Source organism: Eutrigla gurnardus (genome assembly GCF_963514095.1).
Source record: "Eutrigla gurnardus genome assembly, chromosome: 3".
Lineage (NCBI taxonomy): Eukaryota > Metazoa > Chordata > Actinopteri > Perciformes > Triglidae > Eutrigla > Eutrigla gurnardus.
This window is the reverse complement of record NC_139917.1, coordinates 15,053,714-15,069,531: the sequence shown is the minus strand read 5'-3', so window position 1 is coordinate 15,069,531 and position 15,818 is coordinate 15,053,714. Positions and strand designations below refer to the sequence as shown.

The 15,818-nt window shown below is 43.8% G+C and overlaps 2 protein-coding genes across 2 annotated transcripts in view; one reads left to right on the top strand and one right to left on the bottom strand.

The window, feature by feature from the left end:
- ten1 (TEN1 subunit of CST complex) overlaps positions 1-15,818 on the bottom strand; it is a 233,303-nt gene that overhangs the window by 32,997 nt on the left and 184,488 nt on the right. The window lies entirely within an intron of this gene.
- Positions 1-15,818, top strand: part of LOC311011204 (nucleosome-remodeling factor subunit BPTF-like) — a 41,331-nt gene that overhangs the window by 12,984 nt on the left and 12,529 nt on the right. The window contains exons 11-28 of the mRNA XM_084006010.1: positions 150-281; positions 1,075-1,204; positions 2,505-2,640; positions 3,050-3,352; positions 3,527-5,630; positions 7,392-7,516; positions 7,844-7,972; positions 8,158-8,308; positions 8,815-8,854; positions 8,981-9,206; positions 9,796-9,945; positions 12,754-12,884; positions 13,287-13,401; positions 13,647-13,864; positions 14,408-14,648; positions 14,806-15,089; positions 15,343-15,456; positions 15,631-15,792. Of these exons, the coding sequence (XP_083862136.1) occupies positions 150-281; positions 1,075-1,204; positions 2,505-2,640; positions 3,050-3,352; positions 3,527-5,630; positions 7,392-7,516; positions 7,844-7,972; positions 8,158-8,308; positions 8,815-8,854; positions 8,981-9,206; positions 9,796-9,945; positions 12,754-12,884; positions 13,287-13,401; positions 13,647-13,864; positions 14,408-14,648; positions 14,806-15,089; positions 15,343-15,456; positions 15,631-15,792 (4,891 nt within the window). The remainder of the gene's footprint in view (positions 1-149; positions 282-1,074; positions 1,205-2,504; positions 2,641-3,049; positions 3,353-3,526; positions 5,631-7,391; positions 7,517-7,843; positions 7,973-8,157; positions 8,309-8,814; positions 8,855-8,980; positions 9,207-9,795; positions 9,946-12,753; positions 12,885-13,286; positions 13,402-13,646; positions 13,865-14,407; positions 14,649-14,805; positions 15,090-15,342; positions 15,457-15,630; positions 15,793-15,818) is intronic.

Here is a 15,818-nt window from a genome sequence, read left to right as displayed (position 1 = left end):
TGTCAGTCATGTTTGCATCGGTGCCTTTCACTGATTAAATCATGTTATGCATAGATATGGGGAAAAAGGTCAGAATTCGACTGATTGAAGCCTAAATGAAAGAGAATTTTAGAAATGATGAATGTTTCATTGCTTCCATTGTTTTGTAGGACCAATTGGATCAAAGCAGTTCAGATGTGCAGTAAGGCCAGAGAGTTTGCGCTGGCTCTCGCCATCCTGGAGTGTGCCATCAAACCTGTGGCTATGCTGCCTGTCTGGAAGGACTCCCTGGGCCATACCAGGTACTGTGTGTGTGTGTGTGTGTGTGTGCGTGTGTGTGCGTGTGTGTGTGTGTGTGTGTGTGTGTGTGTGTGCGTGTGTGTTCGTTCATATATATTTGTGCTTTTTAATTTAGCGATATCATTTCTCAACCACCTAATCAAAATAATACTTATAGGATCCATCCACTGACTCAGTTGTATTGCAAGACATTCATACACTTCAAAAAACGATAACAACTCCAACAAGCATTCACCATGTACACAGGGGGTGTGTGGTCAATTTAGCAGATCAGATCAAAAGGCCCACCCTAGCTGTGAGGCATAATATTTAGACTGCGTGTCCACTACCAGTGCCACCCACCTCTGCCTCTATGAACGCCTCGACACCACAACGCCCCTTTTAAAGAGGCGATTGTCCAGCATTTCACAAGGTTAGGATCAGAATGTGGGTATGTGTGACTGAACTGTGAGCAAAGTAAGTGAGAGAGTAAAAGAGCGTTTTATGTTGCAGAAGTGTGTTTTTCTTCTTTTATTTCTATTCCAAGAGCAACTATCATCTTCTCATTTTTAGTCAGAGCTTTAATCATACTCAAGAAGCTTTCGAATTGATTACTTACACTTAATAATAAGAAAGACAGAAGAAACATAATTATTCACATAACACTGGCTGAATAGATAGGCTGGAGGATTGAAAGAGATATGTGTGGTTGTCATGAAGTGACCGAGTCTTTGTACAAGTAGAATGAATTGCATTTACAATATAAGAGCAGCATACAATACTATATGGCAATAAAAAAAGCAAAAACATTTTCAGGTTAAACCGCATGACGTCCATAGAGCGTGAGGAGAAGGAGAAAGTGAAGAAGAGGGAGAAGAAGCTGGAGGATGAGGAGACGATGCAACAGGCCACCTGGGTCAAGTACACTTTTCCAATCAAACACCAGGTAGGACAAAGCTTGACTTTTCAACTGATAAATTCAAACCTGACTTGAGATGAACTTACGTCTTGCACTCATATATACATACTAAGTGTGTCAGACTTATATTGAACCATCATATCATGTGTATCTGTACTTATTGCTGGCCAAGAAAAAGGTCTGTCCTGTCTTGTCATTTGACTGCTGACTGCATGCCTGACATTTCAATTTCTCGTCGTTACAATCTTGGTTTATGCACACCATGCAAAAATCAACTCCTTGTGTAAATGTGCATTGTGAAGCACATGACACAGACAATGGGATGTCCATTACAGTGTTGAGCTAAATGTCAACATGGGTCTCATCAACCACACCAGTGTTAATGTCCATTACATTAGCACTAAAATATTCTGTGATGATTGAGATGCAGCACTGAATGAACGACAAAAGGTTTAGATCTTTTAATCGTGAACAAAGCATTCAGAAACTATACATTTGACAAGAAGGTGCAGGGTCTAGTTGTCAAAAAACAATGTAAAATCAGATATTTCATCACTTTTTTTATGAGTTTAATTTTAATATTGTGACATTTAAATCATTGACCTTAGCCTTGATTGAGTATTATATAAATTCAATGGTGTAGTCAACCGAAATACCATCATCACTTCAGAGTAGTCGTCAAAGCACTCACCTGCTTATGTATTTGATTGTACAGCAAAGAATAGGAAAGGATGGCTGCTATCAAAAGTTTTCAGACTTTTTAAATTATTTTTCTCCCTTACAAAATAATCCCAATCATTCTGTCTGACTAGAGCTACTAAAGTAACTCCTGTATTTTATTATTGTAATTATAGCATAGAAAAACATAATACATTGCAAGTTCAGCTTTTCCCTATATCATGCAGCCCTAGTACCACCATTCTAGCTACTCTAGGTCTGTTTTCTGTACCATCACAACATTAAACTATACTGACATGGGATAATGGCACTACTACTAAATTCTAGTCTAGTTCTCCATTGAGACTTTGTTGCCTGGAAAACTGAGGCATTACTGTGGGAAAAACTGTGCGTATTTGCGTGAGTGACCATCAAAGGCTCTTTGATGCAACGAGTTGAACTCTGCTGTGAGTCATTTCCCTCAGCAATTAGTGATCAGTGTGTGTGAACAACCTCTAAACTTGTAATCTCTTTACACCTTTTGCTCAACCTCTCCCACCCCTTTTTTCTGTCTCTACCAATTCACTTTCTTCTGTTTGAACCTTTCATCTCTTTCTTTCTTTATGCCTCTTTTTCTCATTCCTTCTCTACTTTCTTGTCTTATGTGAAGGTGTGGAAGCAGAAAGGAGAGGAGTATCGCGTTACGGGCTATGGCGGCTGGAGTTGGATCAGTAGGACTTATGTGCAGCGGTTTGTCCCCAGGCTTCCCGGCAACACCAACGCCAACTACCGCAAAGAGCTGGAAGGTCTGGAACGGGAGACTTTGGGGCCTAAAATGTGGTTTCTGTAATTTAAAATCGCTGTGATTCTTAGAGTGAATTAGTCTCTTGTTCAGTAATCTCAGTGATGTCATTGTGTGTGTTGGTTGACATTCTGTGAATTAGGCCTCTCAAAGAGCGAGTCAAAGACCTCATAAATGTTTTAGATTCTTGTTTATTCATACTGATTTATTTTCTTGTTTCAAATCTTTCGCAAAGCTGCGGATTAACTACGGTGTCCAAAAACTTTGTTGTAAACTCTTTATTTACTTATTTAAATAATTTATGGGTTGTGTTCCAAGCCACACTGATAAGTAGCAATTATCGGTAGCTCTTCCTTGTCTGTTTTCAAACAAGTTTGGAAAATAAACTCTCACTGTCATTGTGTTTTCCAAAGATGCTAAGCTTGGCAAGAAATGTACCCTGTTGGACTTGAGTCGACGTCCTAGCGTCGCTGCACCAGAAGCTCAGGGAGCTGCTGTCTTGAGCAGTGAGGCAAAAGATCAAGAATCCTCTAGCCTCTCCAAGCCGGCAACAGATCATCCGATGTCCGTTGAAGATCTGGAGTCCAATGAGAGGATTAAAGAGGAAAATAAAGACGGGGTGGATGAAAAGCAAAAGTCTGAGGAATTGTCAGCAGATGAATCGGCTGCCAAGATGGAGGTGGACCCTGCTGACTCAGGATCACCTGAAGAGCAAAGTATGACAGAGTGCGACTAATAGTGTCTAATAGCATTGTGGCGTATTTAAAAAAAAAACCTAAATTACTTTTATTCCAACATTTACTTTCATATTTTGTATTCTTCAGAGAATGCGATTAATCTACCAGTTTTATGTCAATGCCGATTCAAGTCTGGATTAATCTTCTCCACAGGGTCCAGTATCCAGGAGGAAAAGACCTCCGTGAAAGAAGAGCCTACAGAGAGCCTTACGCGACCCTTCAACTACGATGTAGTGGATGTCAGTAAAGGCTTCCTCACCCGCATTGCCTACAAGAAGAGGGTCAAGTCCTCCAAGCTGGACAGCCTGCTGGAGCGACGAATGAAGCAGCATGTTATTGAAGAGAGGCAGCAGTCGTCCGTCCCCAAATGTCAGACTCCCACACCAGTGTCATCTTCTTCAAACCCTGCTCTGAGCACTCCGGTCCGGCCGCGGTCACCACTCAAGCCCCATACTCTCGCCCAGACACAGCTTCCACTGGGCAAAGCTGTGAAAGTGGAGGAGAAATCTTCCACAACACAACCTCGATCACTGGGGAAAGTTGGAGGAGAAGGAGAAGAGGTGGAAGGGCAGAGTCAGGCTGAACTCGCCAAATCTACAGATGAGATTGTCACTCCTCCTCTTCCTTCTCCTGTTCCAGACTCCACACCCAAAGACAGTTGTAGTACAGGTACACAAAACCAAACCACCTCCATACCCCAGGTGTTGGAGGCAGACTTAGTGGAAAGGACTATGGGGCCAAAAGAAACTAATACAGTACAATGTTCAGGGCAAGAGGGCGTCACACAGCCTGGTGTACATGAAAAACCAGGAGGAATTCATAGCTCTTTAGAACGACAAACAGCCAGTGTGCCATCACATGTTACCAAGGCTGCACATATTGAAAATGCAGGGTCTGAGGTACCCAACTTGAAATTGGACTCCGTAAGGACATCGACAAGTGTTCTTGACCAAATAAGCAGTCAAAACACATCTCCTTCTAAAGGTATCCAGCAAAACCCAGGAACTTTAAGCTCAGCACATTTAGGTACAGAGGAAAATGGCACGGGGCGAGAACAGAACCAAGAAAATATACAAGGCATTGGACAAGGTAGAAATGAAGGCAATAGCACTCCCAAGTCAGTTTCTCCTCTCCCTCAGGTAAACGGTAATGATGGCTTGGGGAGTGAAAGCATATTGAGTAAATCTGTAATGAGCTCAAATAGTTGTGCGCTCACCAACAGTCCACAGCCCAAGATTAATAGTGTTGGTAATGTTGAAGAACAAGGGCTGCTTTTCTCGTTGAAGGACAGCACACTGCAAAAGCCCTTAGTGAATGGAGATGTGGCTCCCGGTAATGATTGTACGGGGGTTGGGGGCAAGGAACCGAGCCTAGCTTCTAGGTTGGAGGTAGAGAGCAAGACAATAAGGTCAGACCAGGATTACAAACCTCCACCGAAGATCACAAGGCTGGAGAACAACATAGATGCACTTGAAGCTAGCACTCAGAGGACTCTGCAGCACAGCAGCACATCACCATTTCAGGCTGCGGATACCAAACCCAGTCCTGCGGTCAAGATCATTAGAATGGCACCGTCTCCTATACCTTCAGCAGAAGAGTCCAGTCTGAGCGACGACTTTGCAGAGGAGAATAGCAACAGCGGGGCAACGGAACCACTCAAGACGTTTGTCAACCAGGTAACCACAACCTCCACGACCACCACAACAGTAGTTTCCACAGAGTTAAGGATGGCCAAAGCGCCATCGAATACACCTGGAGTGGCGATGAAGCATGTGGCGTCGACGACAGAAAGCAGTGCAGTGTCCACCCTTACTACCATGACCAAAACAACTGTAACCAAAATCTGTTCCCCTGTGCGTGATGGTCATTCGGAGGAGAGCCAGAGTGAAATAGTGACACAAGAACAGAAGACGGCACTCTCGGCCTCAATCAGTAGGTCAACAACGGACAACAGTGGTAAAATCTCAGTGTCATCTGTTGCCGTGAGCCTAGAGGACTCGTCAACAAAGGGTCGCGTCCGCCTCCTAAAGTTCTCCCGCACCAAGAAGACGCGCTCAGACACCGCCCTTCCTTCTTATCGCAAGTTTGTTACCAAGAGCAACCGCAAGAGCATTTTTGTTCTGCCACATGACGACTTGAAGGTGCTGGCGAGGCGAGGCGGATTCCGGGAGGTGTCCATATTTAGCTACAATTCCAAGCCAGCGCTGGATATCTGGCCATATCCTTCACCCAGGCCCACGTTTGGCATCACCTGGAGGTAAGCACATTCGCTCTGTTTATTGTTCACCCACCCTGACGCTTCTCAGCCACCTAAATTCTTGAAAGTTGTCCTTCTTTGTTGCATCTGACTCATCTTTGCTGTTCCCGTGATAAGTGGGAAGCATTCTGAGGCAGTCGGGGAGCAACTCAAGTTTTGAGGCCAGCGTCTTGTTCAAGGGCAACAGCCGGGGGAGGGGATGACATTAACACAGTGTGTCTTGTACACTTTGACACACAGAACTTAAATCCAAATTAGAAAAAGAAATTCCAATACAGAAAGACCAAATCACGTTTTAGTCGGACATGATTTGTTTCCACTGACTCCCAAAAATCATCAAAAACCCTTACTTTTAATTAAGATATATGGCTAGACTAGAATTCAATTATACCCTTATTTTATAAATGGCCTCTTCAGAGTAAAATATTTCAAAATAAAACTTAATCAGAGGACACCCCCTGTGTTTTTCTTGGATTTTTTAAAAAGAAGTTGATTTATATTTTGTAGCAGAGCACCCAGCCAGAGAAAGTGTATCCGGTGTATTTTTCTCCCACGTATTCATCAAGGATTTGTGTGTGTGTTCAGTGTCACACTACAGCGTATAAAACATGACTATAGTATGTGAGCAAGAATGTCCACGTTTGCCATGTTTTCATGCTCAGTTCTTCATGACATCCTTCAACACGATGTGGATACCAGGTGACATAACAAGGCCCAGCCCTTGATTATCTTTGAATTTTAAAACCACACACTTCCTGAACAGCTATAGTTTGAATTGTAAATGTATGATGTTTACAAAGGACAGCAGAAGGGATAAGGCTGATGGCACATCCCTCTCCTGGTTTTGTCAGAGTGCTCCCTCCCTGTCTGCTGTTTGTTGGTGTGGCCCGTAGTGATGTTCTGGCTCTGAGCCTGGTGTCACACAGGTTATTTTTACTGGACCTCAGAAGCAGTCATGAATCATCCGGACAAGTGTCAGGATGATTACTTTGTGCAGTGACCCACACCTACAGCCCAGAGATATTTCCCCACCTGTGGTTAGTCGTGGGGAAAAGAATATCTACCAAACCCCATACACACAGCCTTGTGGTGATGATTTGGTAGATGTTCAAGATTTTTTTTTTTTTTATATGAGTGCCAAGTACATTTTTGGAACAGCAGTTACGGCTGTAATGATGCACAGAAGGAATATTTCTCCACCCAGAAAAGTCTGTTGCACCCAGTTTATTAAATTTCAAAATGAACAAATGAAATATGCACAAGCCAAGCACAAGACTGATGTTGTTTCTGCTTTTGTAGTCAGAGATCATATCTATCCTTCTACCAAATTAGTGTGCATACAATTATTTATTAAACATGGCAGCCAGTCGATCTTTTGTGGACATGATCATGAGGGGACAAATAAATCCTCTTCCTATCCTATGATCGTGCTGCAATGTGTTTTCTGTAACGCTATGGGAGTCACTGGCAGTCAGTTGTAATGCCTCTTTGTCTTCGGAAAAGTGCTATATAAATTACATTAATTATTATTATTTATATTATTATTATTATTATTAATGAAATGCATGACACCAGGACAGTGGGAGATGCCAAAAATCTTCAGCCCATAGCTGTAGAACTTGTTCCTTCTGCCAGTTGTGTTTATATTCCAGTTTTAAAATTTTTACTTTCAGCAAAATGTACAAAAGAGGCCTTTACATTTTCCACAACTTTCTTTCGGTCGAGCCGTTTGTTGTGTTGAACCTCTCTGTGGTGTTACAGGTATCGTCTGCAGACGGTGAAGTCTTTGGCTGGTGTGAGTCTGATGCTGAGGCTCCTGTGGGCCTGTCTGAGATGGGACGACATGGCCGTCAAACCCTCCGCTGCTGTGGGCACCACAAGGACAGGTAGAACCCCCCTACTCTCCCAAACCATCACACCCTCTCCAAATAATGATGTTCACCCTGGGGTAGTTGTGAAGAACTGCTGAACTTCTAGTCTGAACAACAATGTAATTTGGGTTAAATCACTTGTTAGTATCTTCCTTGTATTTTCTTGGGTCTATCCCTCCTTATCTCCACGCCCAGAGATGCATACAAAACTGCTTGTCTGAAAAAGGCACAGCCCTCATGTGGGAATCACTGTGTTTATGTTGGAGTGCATTTCCTCCATCTTCTCGGGCTCTCCTCCTCATCACCATACCAACCTAGCCCTATCCCCACTCATTGCCACAGAGACATCAGACACGGAAATCACGACCACCGAGATCATAAAACGGCGTGACGTGGGACCCTATGGCATTCGCTCAGAGTACTGCATCCGCAAAATCATCTGCCCCCTCGGAGTGCCCGAGACTCCTAAAGGTGAGCACTTTTTTTTATTTCTGTCAAAAGAAAATGGAAGCTTTGGAGTACTGAGACAAAACCATGATTTGGTAGTTGTAGTTGAAAAAAAAAAGGATGAATCTTTGTGTCTATTTCTATGCATCAAATCTGTTGCTCCCTTTTGGTGTTTTTGATGATACTGATCTGTTCCACCACCATCCCAGAAACCCACACTCCTCAGAGGAAGGGGCTGCGCTCCAGTGCCTTGCGCCCCAAAAAGCCTGAGCCCGCCAAGCAGACCGGCCCAGTGGTGATCGAGACCTGGGTGGCTGAGGAGGAGCTGGACCTCTGGGAGATCAGAGCCTTCTCAGAAAGGTCAAAGGGTCAAGCATGTTATGCCTACACCTGCTCATAGCATCAGTTGTCAAATCTGTCTGAATCATTTAAGAACAAGTCAAACAGGAGAATCAGTTATTATTCAGTATTATTGATTTTACATTCTCAGCAAGTAGGTTGGAGACAAATTGCCTTGAGGTAAAACTTTAGTGGTTTCAGGCAGAAAATGTTGTTTCTCTCTCTGATATTTTCCTTTCATTGACACAATCACATCTGACATCTAAACTGTAGGGAATTTTTAAGGGGACATAATATATATAATTTGGGTACCTGTCATGCTCCACAAACTCCCTTTCCTATGTCACATGCAGGCGTATTCAGACAGACGGTATGAGAAATGCAATGTTTTTTGCATTAAAGCTGTGGTTATGTTCTCGTATAAACCCAAGACACAAGAGTGAACCTGAAAATGAGCACAATATGCCCTCTTCAAATTACTCAAGCATATGTTTTTCACTGTTGTAAGTGTTCTTTTTTTATTTTAGAGTGGAGAAAGAGAAAGCCCAGGCAGCGGAACAGGCCAAGGTGAGTGTGTTTCAGTTTCAGGAGTCTTTTATAAATGTTTTAATCTTACTCTTTTACTGATTTGATGTATTTGCATATCTTTTGAACACTGCTGTCATGTACTGACATACTGATATACCATCTCAGAAACGTCTGGAGCAGAAACCAGGCTCAGTCACAGCTACCCCAACGGGGACTCCCACAATACCTGTCGCCACGCCCAAAGTCATCGTCGGCTCACTGTCGGGCCAGGGCACCCCCGGCACCAAGGTGGTGCTGTCCACCAAGATGGGCACCCCTGTCACATTCCAGCAGAACAAAAACTTCCAGCAGTCGTTCGCCACCTGGGTCAAGCAGGGTCAAAGCACACAAGGTACTTTCCAGAGGAGTGTCACTAATAGCCAGTTTGCTGTACTAGACAGAAGTACAGTGTTCTCTTTGTTCCGCCCTAAATTAGGGGGCCAAGCATGTCAGAACAAATCACGAGAGACACCCTTCATCCTTTTAGGCTTAGGCAGTATTACAATATTACGTATGGTATAAACATGGCCTACCGGGCTTTTTAGAAATCCCAACAAAATGATATTCAATATCGTTATAAATACAGATGTGCACAGCAAGCTCCACCAGAAGTCTTGTTTCTGTCGTGTAGCAGGTGAGCTCAGAAAGACGGTGACTGAGTGTCATCTTCAAACTACAAAAGCACTTCATAGTAGAATAGCATACATGATGTTATTCTACTACCCGTCTGCTGCCACCTCCTGTATATCATCTCCGTTCAGCACCATCTGTGTGTGGCAGAGACAGAAACGGCGTGTTAGTTGATTGGCTGTAATTAACTCGACAATGTTGACATGTTTCAACAGAGCGTAAAGCTTTCTGGTGTTGGTTATGTTGGTAGTGATATTATTGGATTTGCAGTATTTGTTGTAATGTTTTGTTTGTTTTCTGGCCTCTGTCAGGAGTGGGCACGGAGACCACCATGGCCACGTCTGGTGGGCACACCTTCCAGATTACGGGAACATCAGTGGGTGGAAAGGTAGTGACCACCAAGCTGCCGCTGCCCGCCAACAGCAAGATCGTCACGGTCAACGTGCCAACTTCACAAGGAGGTACGGCGGGTTTTATTAAGTCGCACCTTGGAGGCAGACGGAGGGCACAAGTTGCATTTATTCAGTGTAGACTTCTTTCCATCCACCACCATTTGGGGATGCATGCATGTTTGTGTTTTCCTTTGCTTCACCTCGGACCCACAGCAGAGAATTTTCAAGTGTCTAAGGAGCCAAATTAGATCTGGCTCATTAATTGGATGCCATTGTAAGCAATTTAGCGTGCCAAAGACGCACACAGCGCTCTAGAGGGACTGAGTCTGTGTTCACTCATTTTAAGTGTTACTGGTGCCAGCTACCACAGGCCCAAATATTTTGAAGTCTACAAACTAGACACAAATTAGACATTCCTCTGTCCTTGATTGCCACTGTCAGTGAGCCAAGTACACAAGTAGACTGTCGTTTTCAAAAGCTCAGAAGAACTATCGCGCACAAGTTTTCAGCTCTTTGAAGCCCATTGGCCCCTTGCCTCTCTGAATCAGTCACACCGCTGTCAGTTAGTTTTACCATGCTACTAATGCTGCCATGTTTTTCTTTACATGCTTGAAATCAAGCACTTAATTTTGCCTGGTACCAGACCTCAGAATTATCACCCACATCCCTGATTTGGTCAGTGACTCCCTGTTATGCTTAATTTTGCTATTTCAGTTAGCGATGTTATGGGTTTACCCTGAAACAGTGCTTTATTAATGAAAGCATAACTCTCAGAGTAGTAGTATAAAGTTGGCAGCTAGCTGTTTAACATAGTGGACCATTTAGCAGCTAAAGTGACAGATATTCCTCTGAGGGGTTTGTGGAGCTATGGTTGTGTGGTTTTGTTCCATCTGTTTCCAGCTGAACAAATATAAAAGGTGCTACCATTTCAGAAGCAGTGAGCCGCTCACTGTGTATTGTGCTTCTGTGGCATCCTGGACTTCATCAACCCCATTGTGGTGTCCACTATGTGCCCACCTCATGAGTCAGCAGCTTAGTTCGGTGTGGCGCATCACGTCTGACTGTGTCCTGTCGGCATGGTAATCTAATAGAAAGCTGTTTTGGTTGGAGGGTTTTAGGGATGGTAGATTTGTGTAGTCTGAGGTTCCAAATCCAGACTGTGGATTCAAGTTAGGTGCTTTTCACACCACACCACTGATGAGACGATGGTTGGACCACAGACAGCTGACGTGTCCGTGGTTCTGTCAAATTATTGGATGATGGATATTGTTCAACACTCAGGAGAGCCGGTCTGTCATGTTGACGTGTTGAATTATAGCTGTTGACACCTCCTGTGGGATATAAAGACCAGATTCAGCTTTCACAAAATCAATTATTTTAAATTAAAGCCATTTCAAGCTTAAAATATGCTTCAGTGTAAAACAACAGACAGAAAAAGGTGAGTCTGGAAATGGCATTACTTTTTAAGCTGTAGCCACATTACTTCTAACTGATTAAAGGTTCATTAAAGTTTAAAAGATTAAAAAAGTTCCCAGATTTATTCAGTCTATCAAGCTAACTGACTAAAAAAATGTGGAACAGAAAGATTTTTCAAGTATGATTCATAATAAAATGGCATCCTCATATGCAGTAAATGTATCATTTTATACAGACTGGCTTATATAAAACATTGCATTCACCAGATAAAGGGAATGATATTCACCTAGGATACAAAGACAGTGATTTTTCTAACCTTTTGAAGTCACCATGAAGGAGAAACTAAGTTCAGGTGGAGTGTAACCATTTAATGGACATGCGTATTTATCCAGCATGGTTGGGCGCCCTGTTTGTTTTGGAAGGGCTTAAGGAAGTTAGGCAGGAAAACAAGTTTACCCTGAGGTCTGCTTCCGAGACAGGTAGCCCTCTATAGCGGGATTCCATTTTTCTTTTTTTCCTCTCCGTCTTTTTGAATAAAATTGTACCTCTCAACTCCGGAGTCCCAACTCCCCGACCTCTCCAAACAGCCAGTCCATAGAAAAGCGTGTTTGATGTGTGTGACCAGAGCACAGCTACTCCCTTGGTCTTACGACTGGGTTTAACGTCCCTGTTTGAAGAGGGAAACCCTTGATGTATAGGTTTACCTGCTCGGTTGTGGTTGAAAAACCGCAGCAAGAAGGCAGCAGCGGCAAAGGAAAGAGAACGACACTCTCATGGTTTCCATTTCTGCCATCAGCTTCACGTGAGCTCATTAAGGCACAGAGCCTGGCGAACAAATATGAAATGCTCCCTTTGTCAGATTTAAGCTAAAAAGTAGGATCTCAATTCATGCATCATTTATGAGGGGTTCAGGTATGTTGGGGGAAACCCAACTAAGCTTTCAGTGAGCCTTTTGAAGATTTTGTTTTGACCTGCTCAACCAATATTTACAGTTTCTGTGATCACAAGCTGGCCATCAAGTAAGGGGAGAAGCCCACAAATAATGTATTGAGTTGTATCAATGCAGGACTTCTGTACAACTGCTCACTTGTGACACCCAAGCATGTAGCCACTGCTTCACATCGGGAATTGTATTAAGAATGTTTGAGCATTTCAAAACTTGTTGGTGGATGTTTGATATCCTAACAGGCAGGTATTTTGAGAAATAAATCATAAATCCTCAATTGCTAGAAAATAAATAAATATAAAATAAATAAATAAATATATAAATACTTGTTTCTTTAGCATTTCTCTCTTTCACTCTTAACCTACTTGTTCATGTGTCCAGCTGCCTTGACTAATAATTAGAAGTGACAAGCTGCTGCCCGGGAAACCTCGTCTTCACCCCCCCTCATGCCTCTCTCTTCTCTTTTCTTCTCATTTGTTCACTCTGATATCGTTCTGTTTCTCTTTTCTTTGCAGGTGTGGTTCAGCAGAAAGTGTTGGGTATCATCCCCTCCAGCACAGCAGGCGGTGCCCAGACCTACACCACATTCCAGCCCCGCACCACCACGCTCAACATCAGGCCCAATACCCCGGGCTCCCAGCAACAGGTACATCTGCTTTCTCCCTACTCTGAAGTACCCATTGAGTTGTTTTGACTTCAACCTTTTATATGATTGCAACTGTTGTCTATATTTTCTGCTGTCTTCTGCTGTGAATTTCCCCTCCTTGTGACTAATACATTTTTTTAAGATTATCTTATCTTAGTTTTGTTGTCATTGTATTTTCCACTACATTTCCAAAGAGGTCTCATTACTGATTTTGTTTCCTGTGCTGTTTGTACTTTTTAAAATAGGTAACAACTACTTTCTCTGTACATTATATTATGCCATAGAATACAATCCGCTCCAGACACACTTCTTTGTACCTGACTTTGATTTAACATTTTAGGAAGAAGATGCTGACTTTGAAACAATTAATGAGTGAATGTCTTCATGAAAATCTCCCTTTAGGTTCTAGCAGCTGGTGGTCAGATCCGTCCAGGAATGACAGTGATACGAACACCGATCCAACAGACGGGGCAAATGGGAAAGACAATACTCCGCACACCCCTTGTAGTCCAGCAAGGTAATGTACTCTTACTATATACTAATACTTTTCAGTTGGACAAATAACAACTCTTCCTCAAAGAATCACTGCACACGAGCAGCCAGTTTAGGTAGAAGGAAAATGTACCAGTTTTCTGTTCTTAATGTGAGCATGTTTGTGTCCTCTTGCTAAAATTCTGAAACAACTGAGTGAGCAGACCCTTAATGGCTGCATGTGTGAACTTCTTGTTAAATTTACTTGTTTTATACACCTTTCTCTTCCAGGTCAGGGTGGGCAACAAGTAGTGACGCAGATCATTCGTGGCCAGGCAGTTTCCACAGCAATATCTGGTGCCAGCCCCGTTGCCACGGTCACTGGCCAGGGGGCAGCCAGCGCCACCGCAGCAGGACAGGCAGCGAGCCAAAGCCCATCCGGCACCCCACGGGCACAGGGGCAAGGCCAGGTTAAACTCACGCTGGCGCAGCTCACCCAGCTCACACAGGTTAGTGAGGCTTGTCCTGTGTCACCCTACATGTAACGATACCATGTCCTGTAAGTTTTCAGACAATTTCTCTATATTTTATATACAGTCACAGATACACAGAGTTCAGTGTAAAAATTTGAATGATGTCACAGATCTGACAAGTCTAGTTTATATGTGAAACCCACTATCATATATATAATGATTTAATAGGCTTACCAACCAAATACAAGTTACAGTTCATGACCCATTTCAAGTTCCCTACAACGACGATGTGAAACTTAAGAACACTCATTCAATGGTAGAAACCTGGTGAGAGAGCGTTCAGAGAGAGAGATCAGAGAGAGAGAGACCCCCTTTCTCAGAAGTCTGTTGTCGGCAACAATTTCAACCAATTTGTAACATGGTTTGAGATTTTTGGGGGGAAAATTGAATTACAAAAAATGTATTTACGTCTTGTATAATGTGGTATATTCACAATTTTTCTCCAAAGGCAATTTATTTTGGATTAGACTGGACCGTGCCCTGTGATTCACCTTCCTCTCACTTCTCTGCTTCTCTTAGAAGCAGCAGGCTGGTTCAGGTGTGGAACGGCAGGCAGGCGTCAGTGGTACCCAACAGGCTCTGACGGTGATGGTTCAGGGCCAGGGCCAGACGACCGGTCAGCTGCAGGTCATACCTCACGGGGTCACCGTCATCCCAGGACCTGGTCAGCAGCTCATGCAGGCTGCGCTGCCCAACGGCCAGGTGCAGCGCTTCCTCTTCACCCCCTTGGCCTCAGCTGCCACACCCACATCAAGCACAGGTACGATATGAAAGGAGCATTTGTCCCTCGACAGATGTGTATTTAGAGCAGTTTGCTCTCAGGCGTAAAAATAAGTGTGAAAATGATTTTCAGGGAATGAGAGCCATTTTTACAATGACATTATCCTGCTCACCTCTCCTTCTTTCTCACTCTCCAGCCACCACAGTTCCGGGCCAGCCCAGCTCCACCTCCACCAAAACCCCAGCACAGCCCGCTCAGCAGGCTGCCGCCCCCGTCCAGGCAGGGACGACCCCCCTGGCCACTAACAGCACCCCTTCAACCGCCACCCCTCAGGGACAGTTACCCACTCAGACGCAACCACACATGCCCATCCAGTCTCCAACCTCGCTGCAGGTGAAAACGCAGGGAGGAACCGCCCAGCTGCAGCTGCAGCAGACACCTGGGCTCATCAGCATGTCTGGACTGCAGCAGCAGGTACAGGTATGATCAACAAAGACACACTGTGATCGGTACTGTAACATCATCAAGCTACATGTTGTACAGCAGTGAGAGACTTGACTGTATTCGGTCTAAAAGGTGTAAATGTAAATAAGTTTGTGGCGAACCTGGCTTAAAAGGTTGAATGTGCATGCTCCAACTATTAAAACCAGGTCAGTCTGTGAACTTTTATATACATGCATTAACTCTTTTCAGCTTTGTTAATTTTTTTGAATCTTCTGTGTTGTGACTGCAGGTGTTGGCGCAGCTGCAGGCCCAGCAGGGTAGAGGCGCTCTGCCTCAGCACATCAAACTGCAGCTTCCCATCCAGATACAACAGACTGGGACCACCTCAGCTCAGGGAGGACAGGTAGAGCAGCAAACCAGACCCTGACCTATATTTTCTTTATAGGTCCTAGCAAAGGGGTTTAGTTTTGAGTAAAATCAGAGGGAAACAAATCAGGAATGTTTAGACATTTTCTGTGTACTGCTTCACATATTCAAACTGTATAAATACACTTATTACACCATGCTGTCTGTACAGATTGGAAACGTAGTGACCATCCAGGCAGCTTCTGTCCAGGAGCAGCTACAGAGGATCCAGCAGCTCAGAGAGCAGCAGCAGCAGAAGAAGAGACAAGCTGCAGAGGCCAAGAGAGAACAAGCCCTCAACGCAGCCAGCCAGAGCGACATCATTCAAAAACAGGTGGATATGTGAGCATGTAACATAAC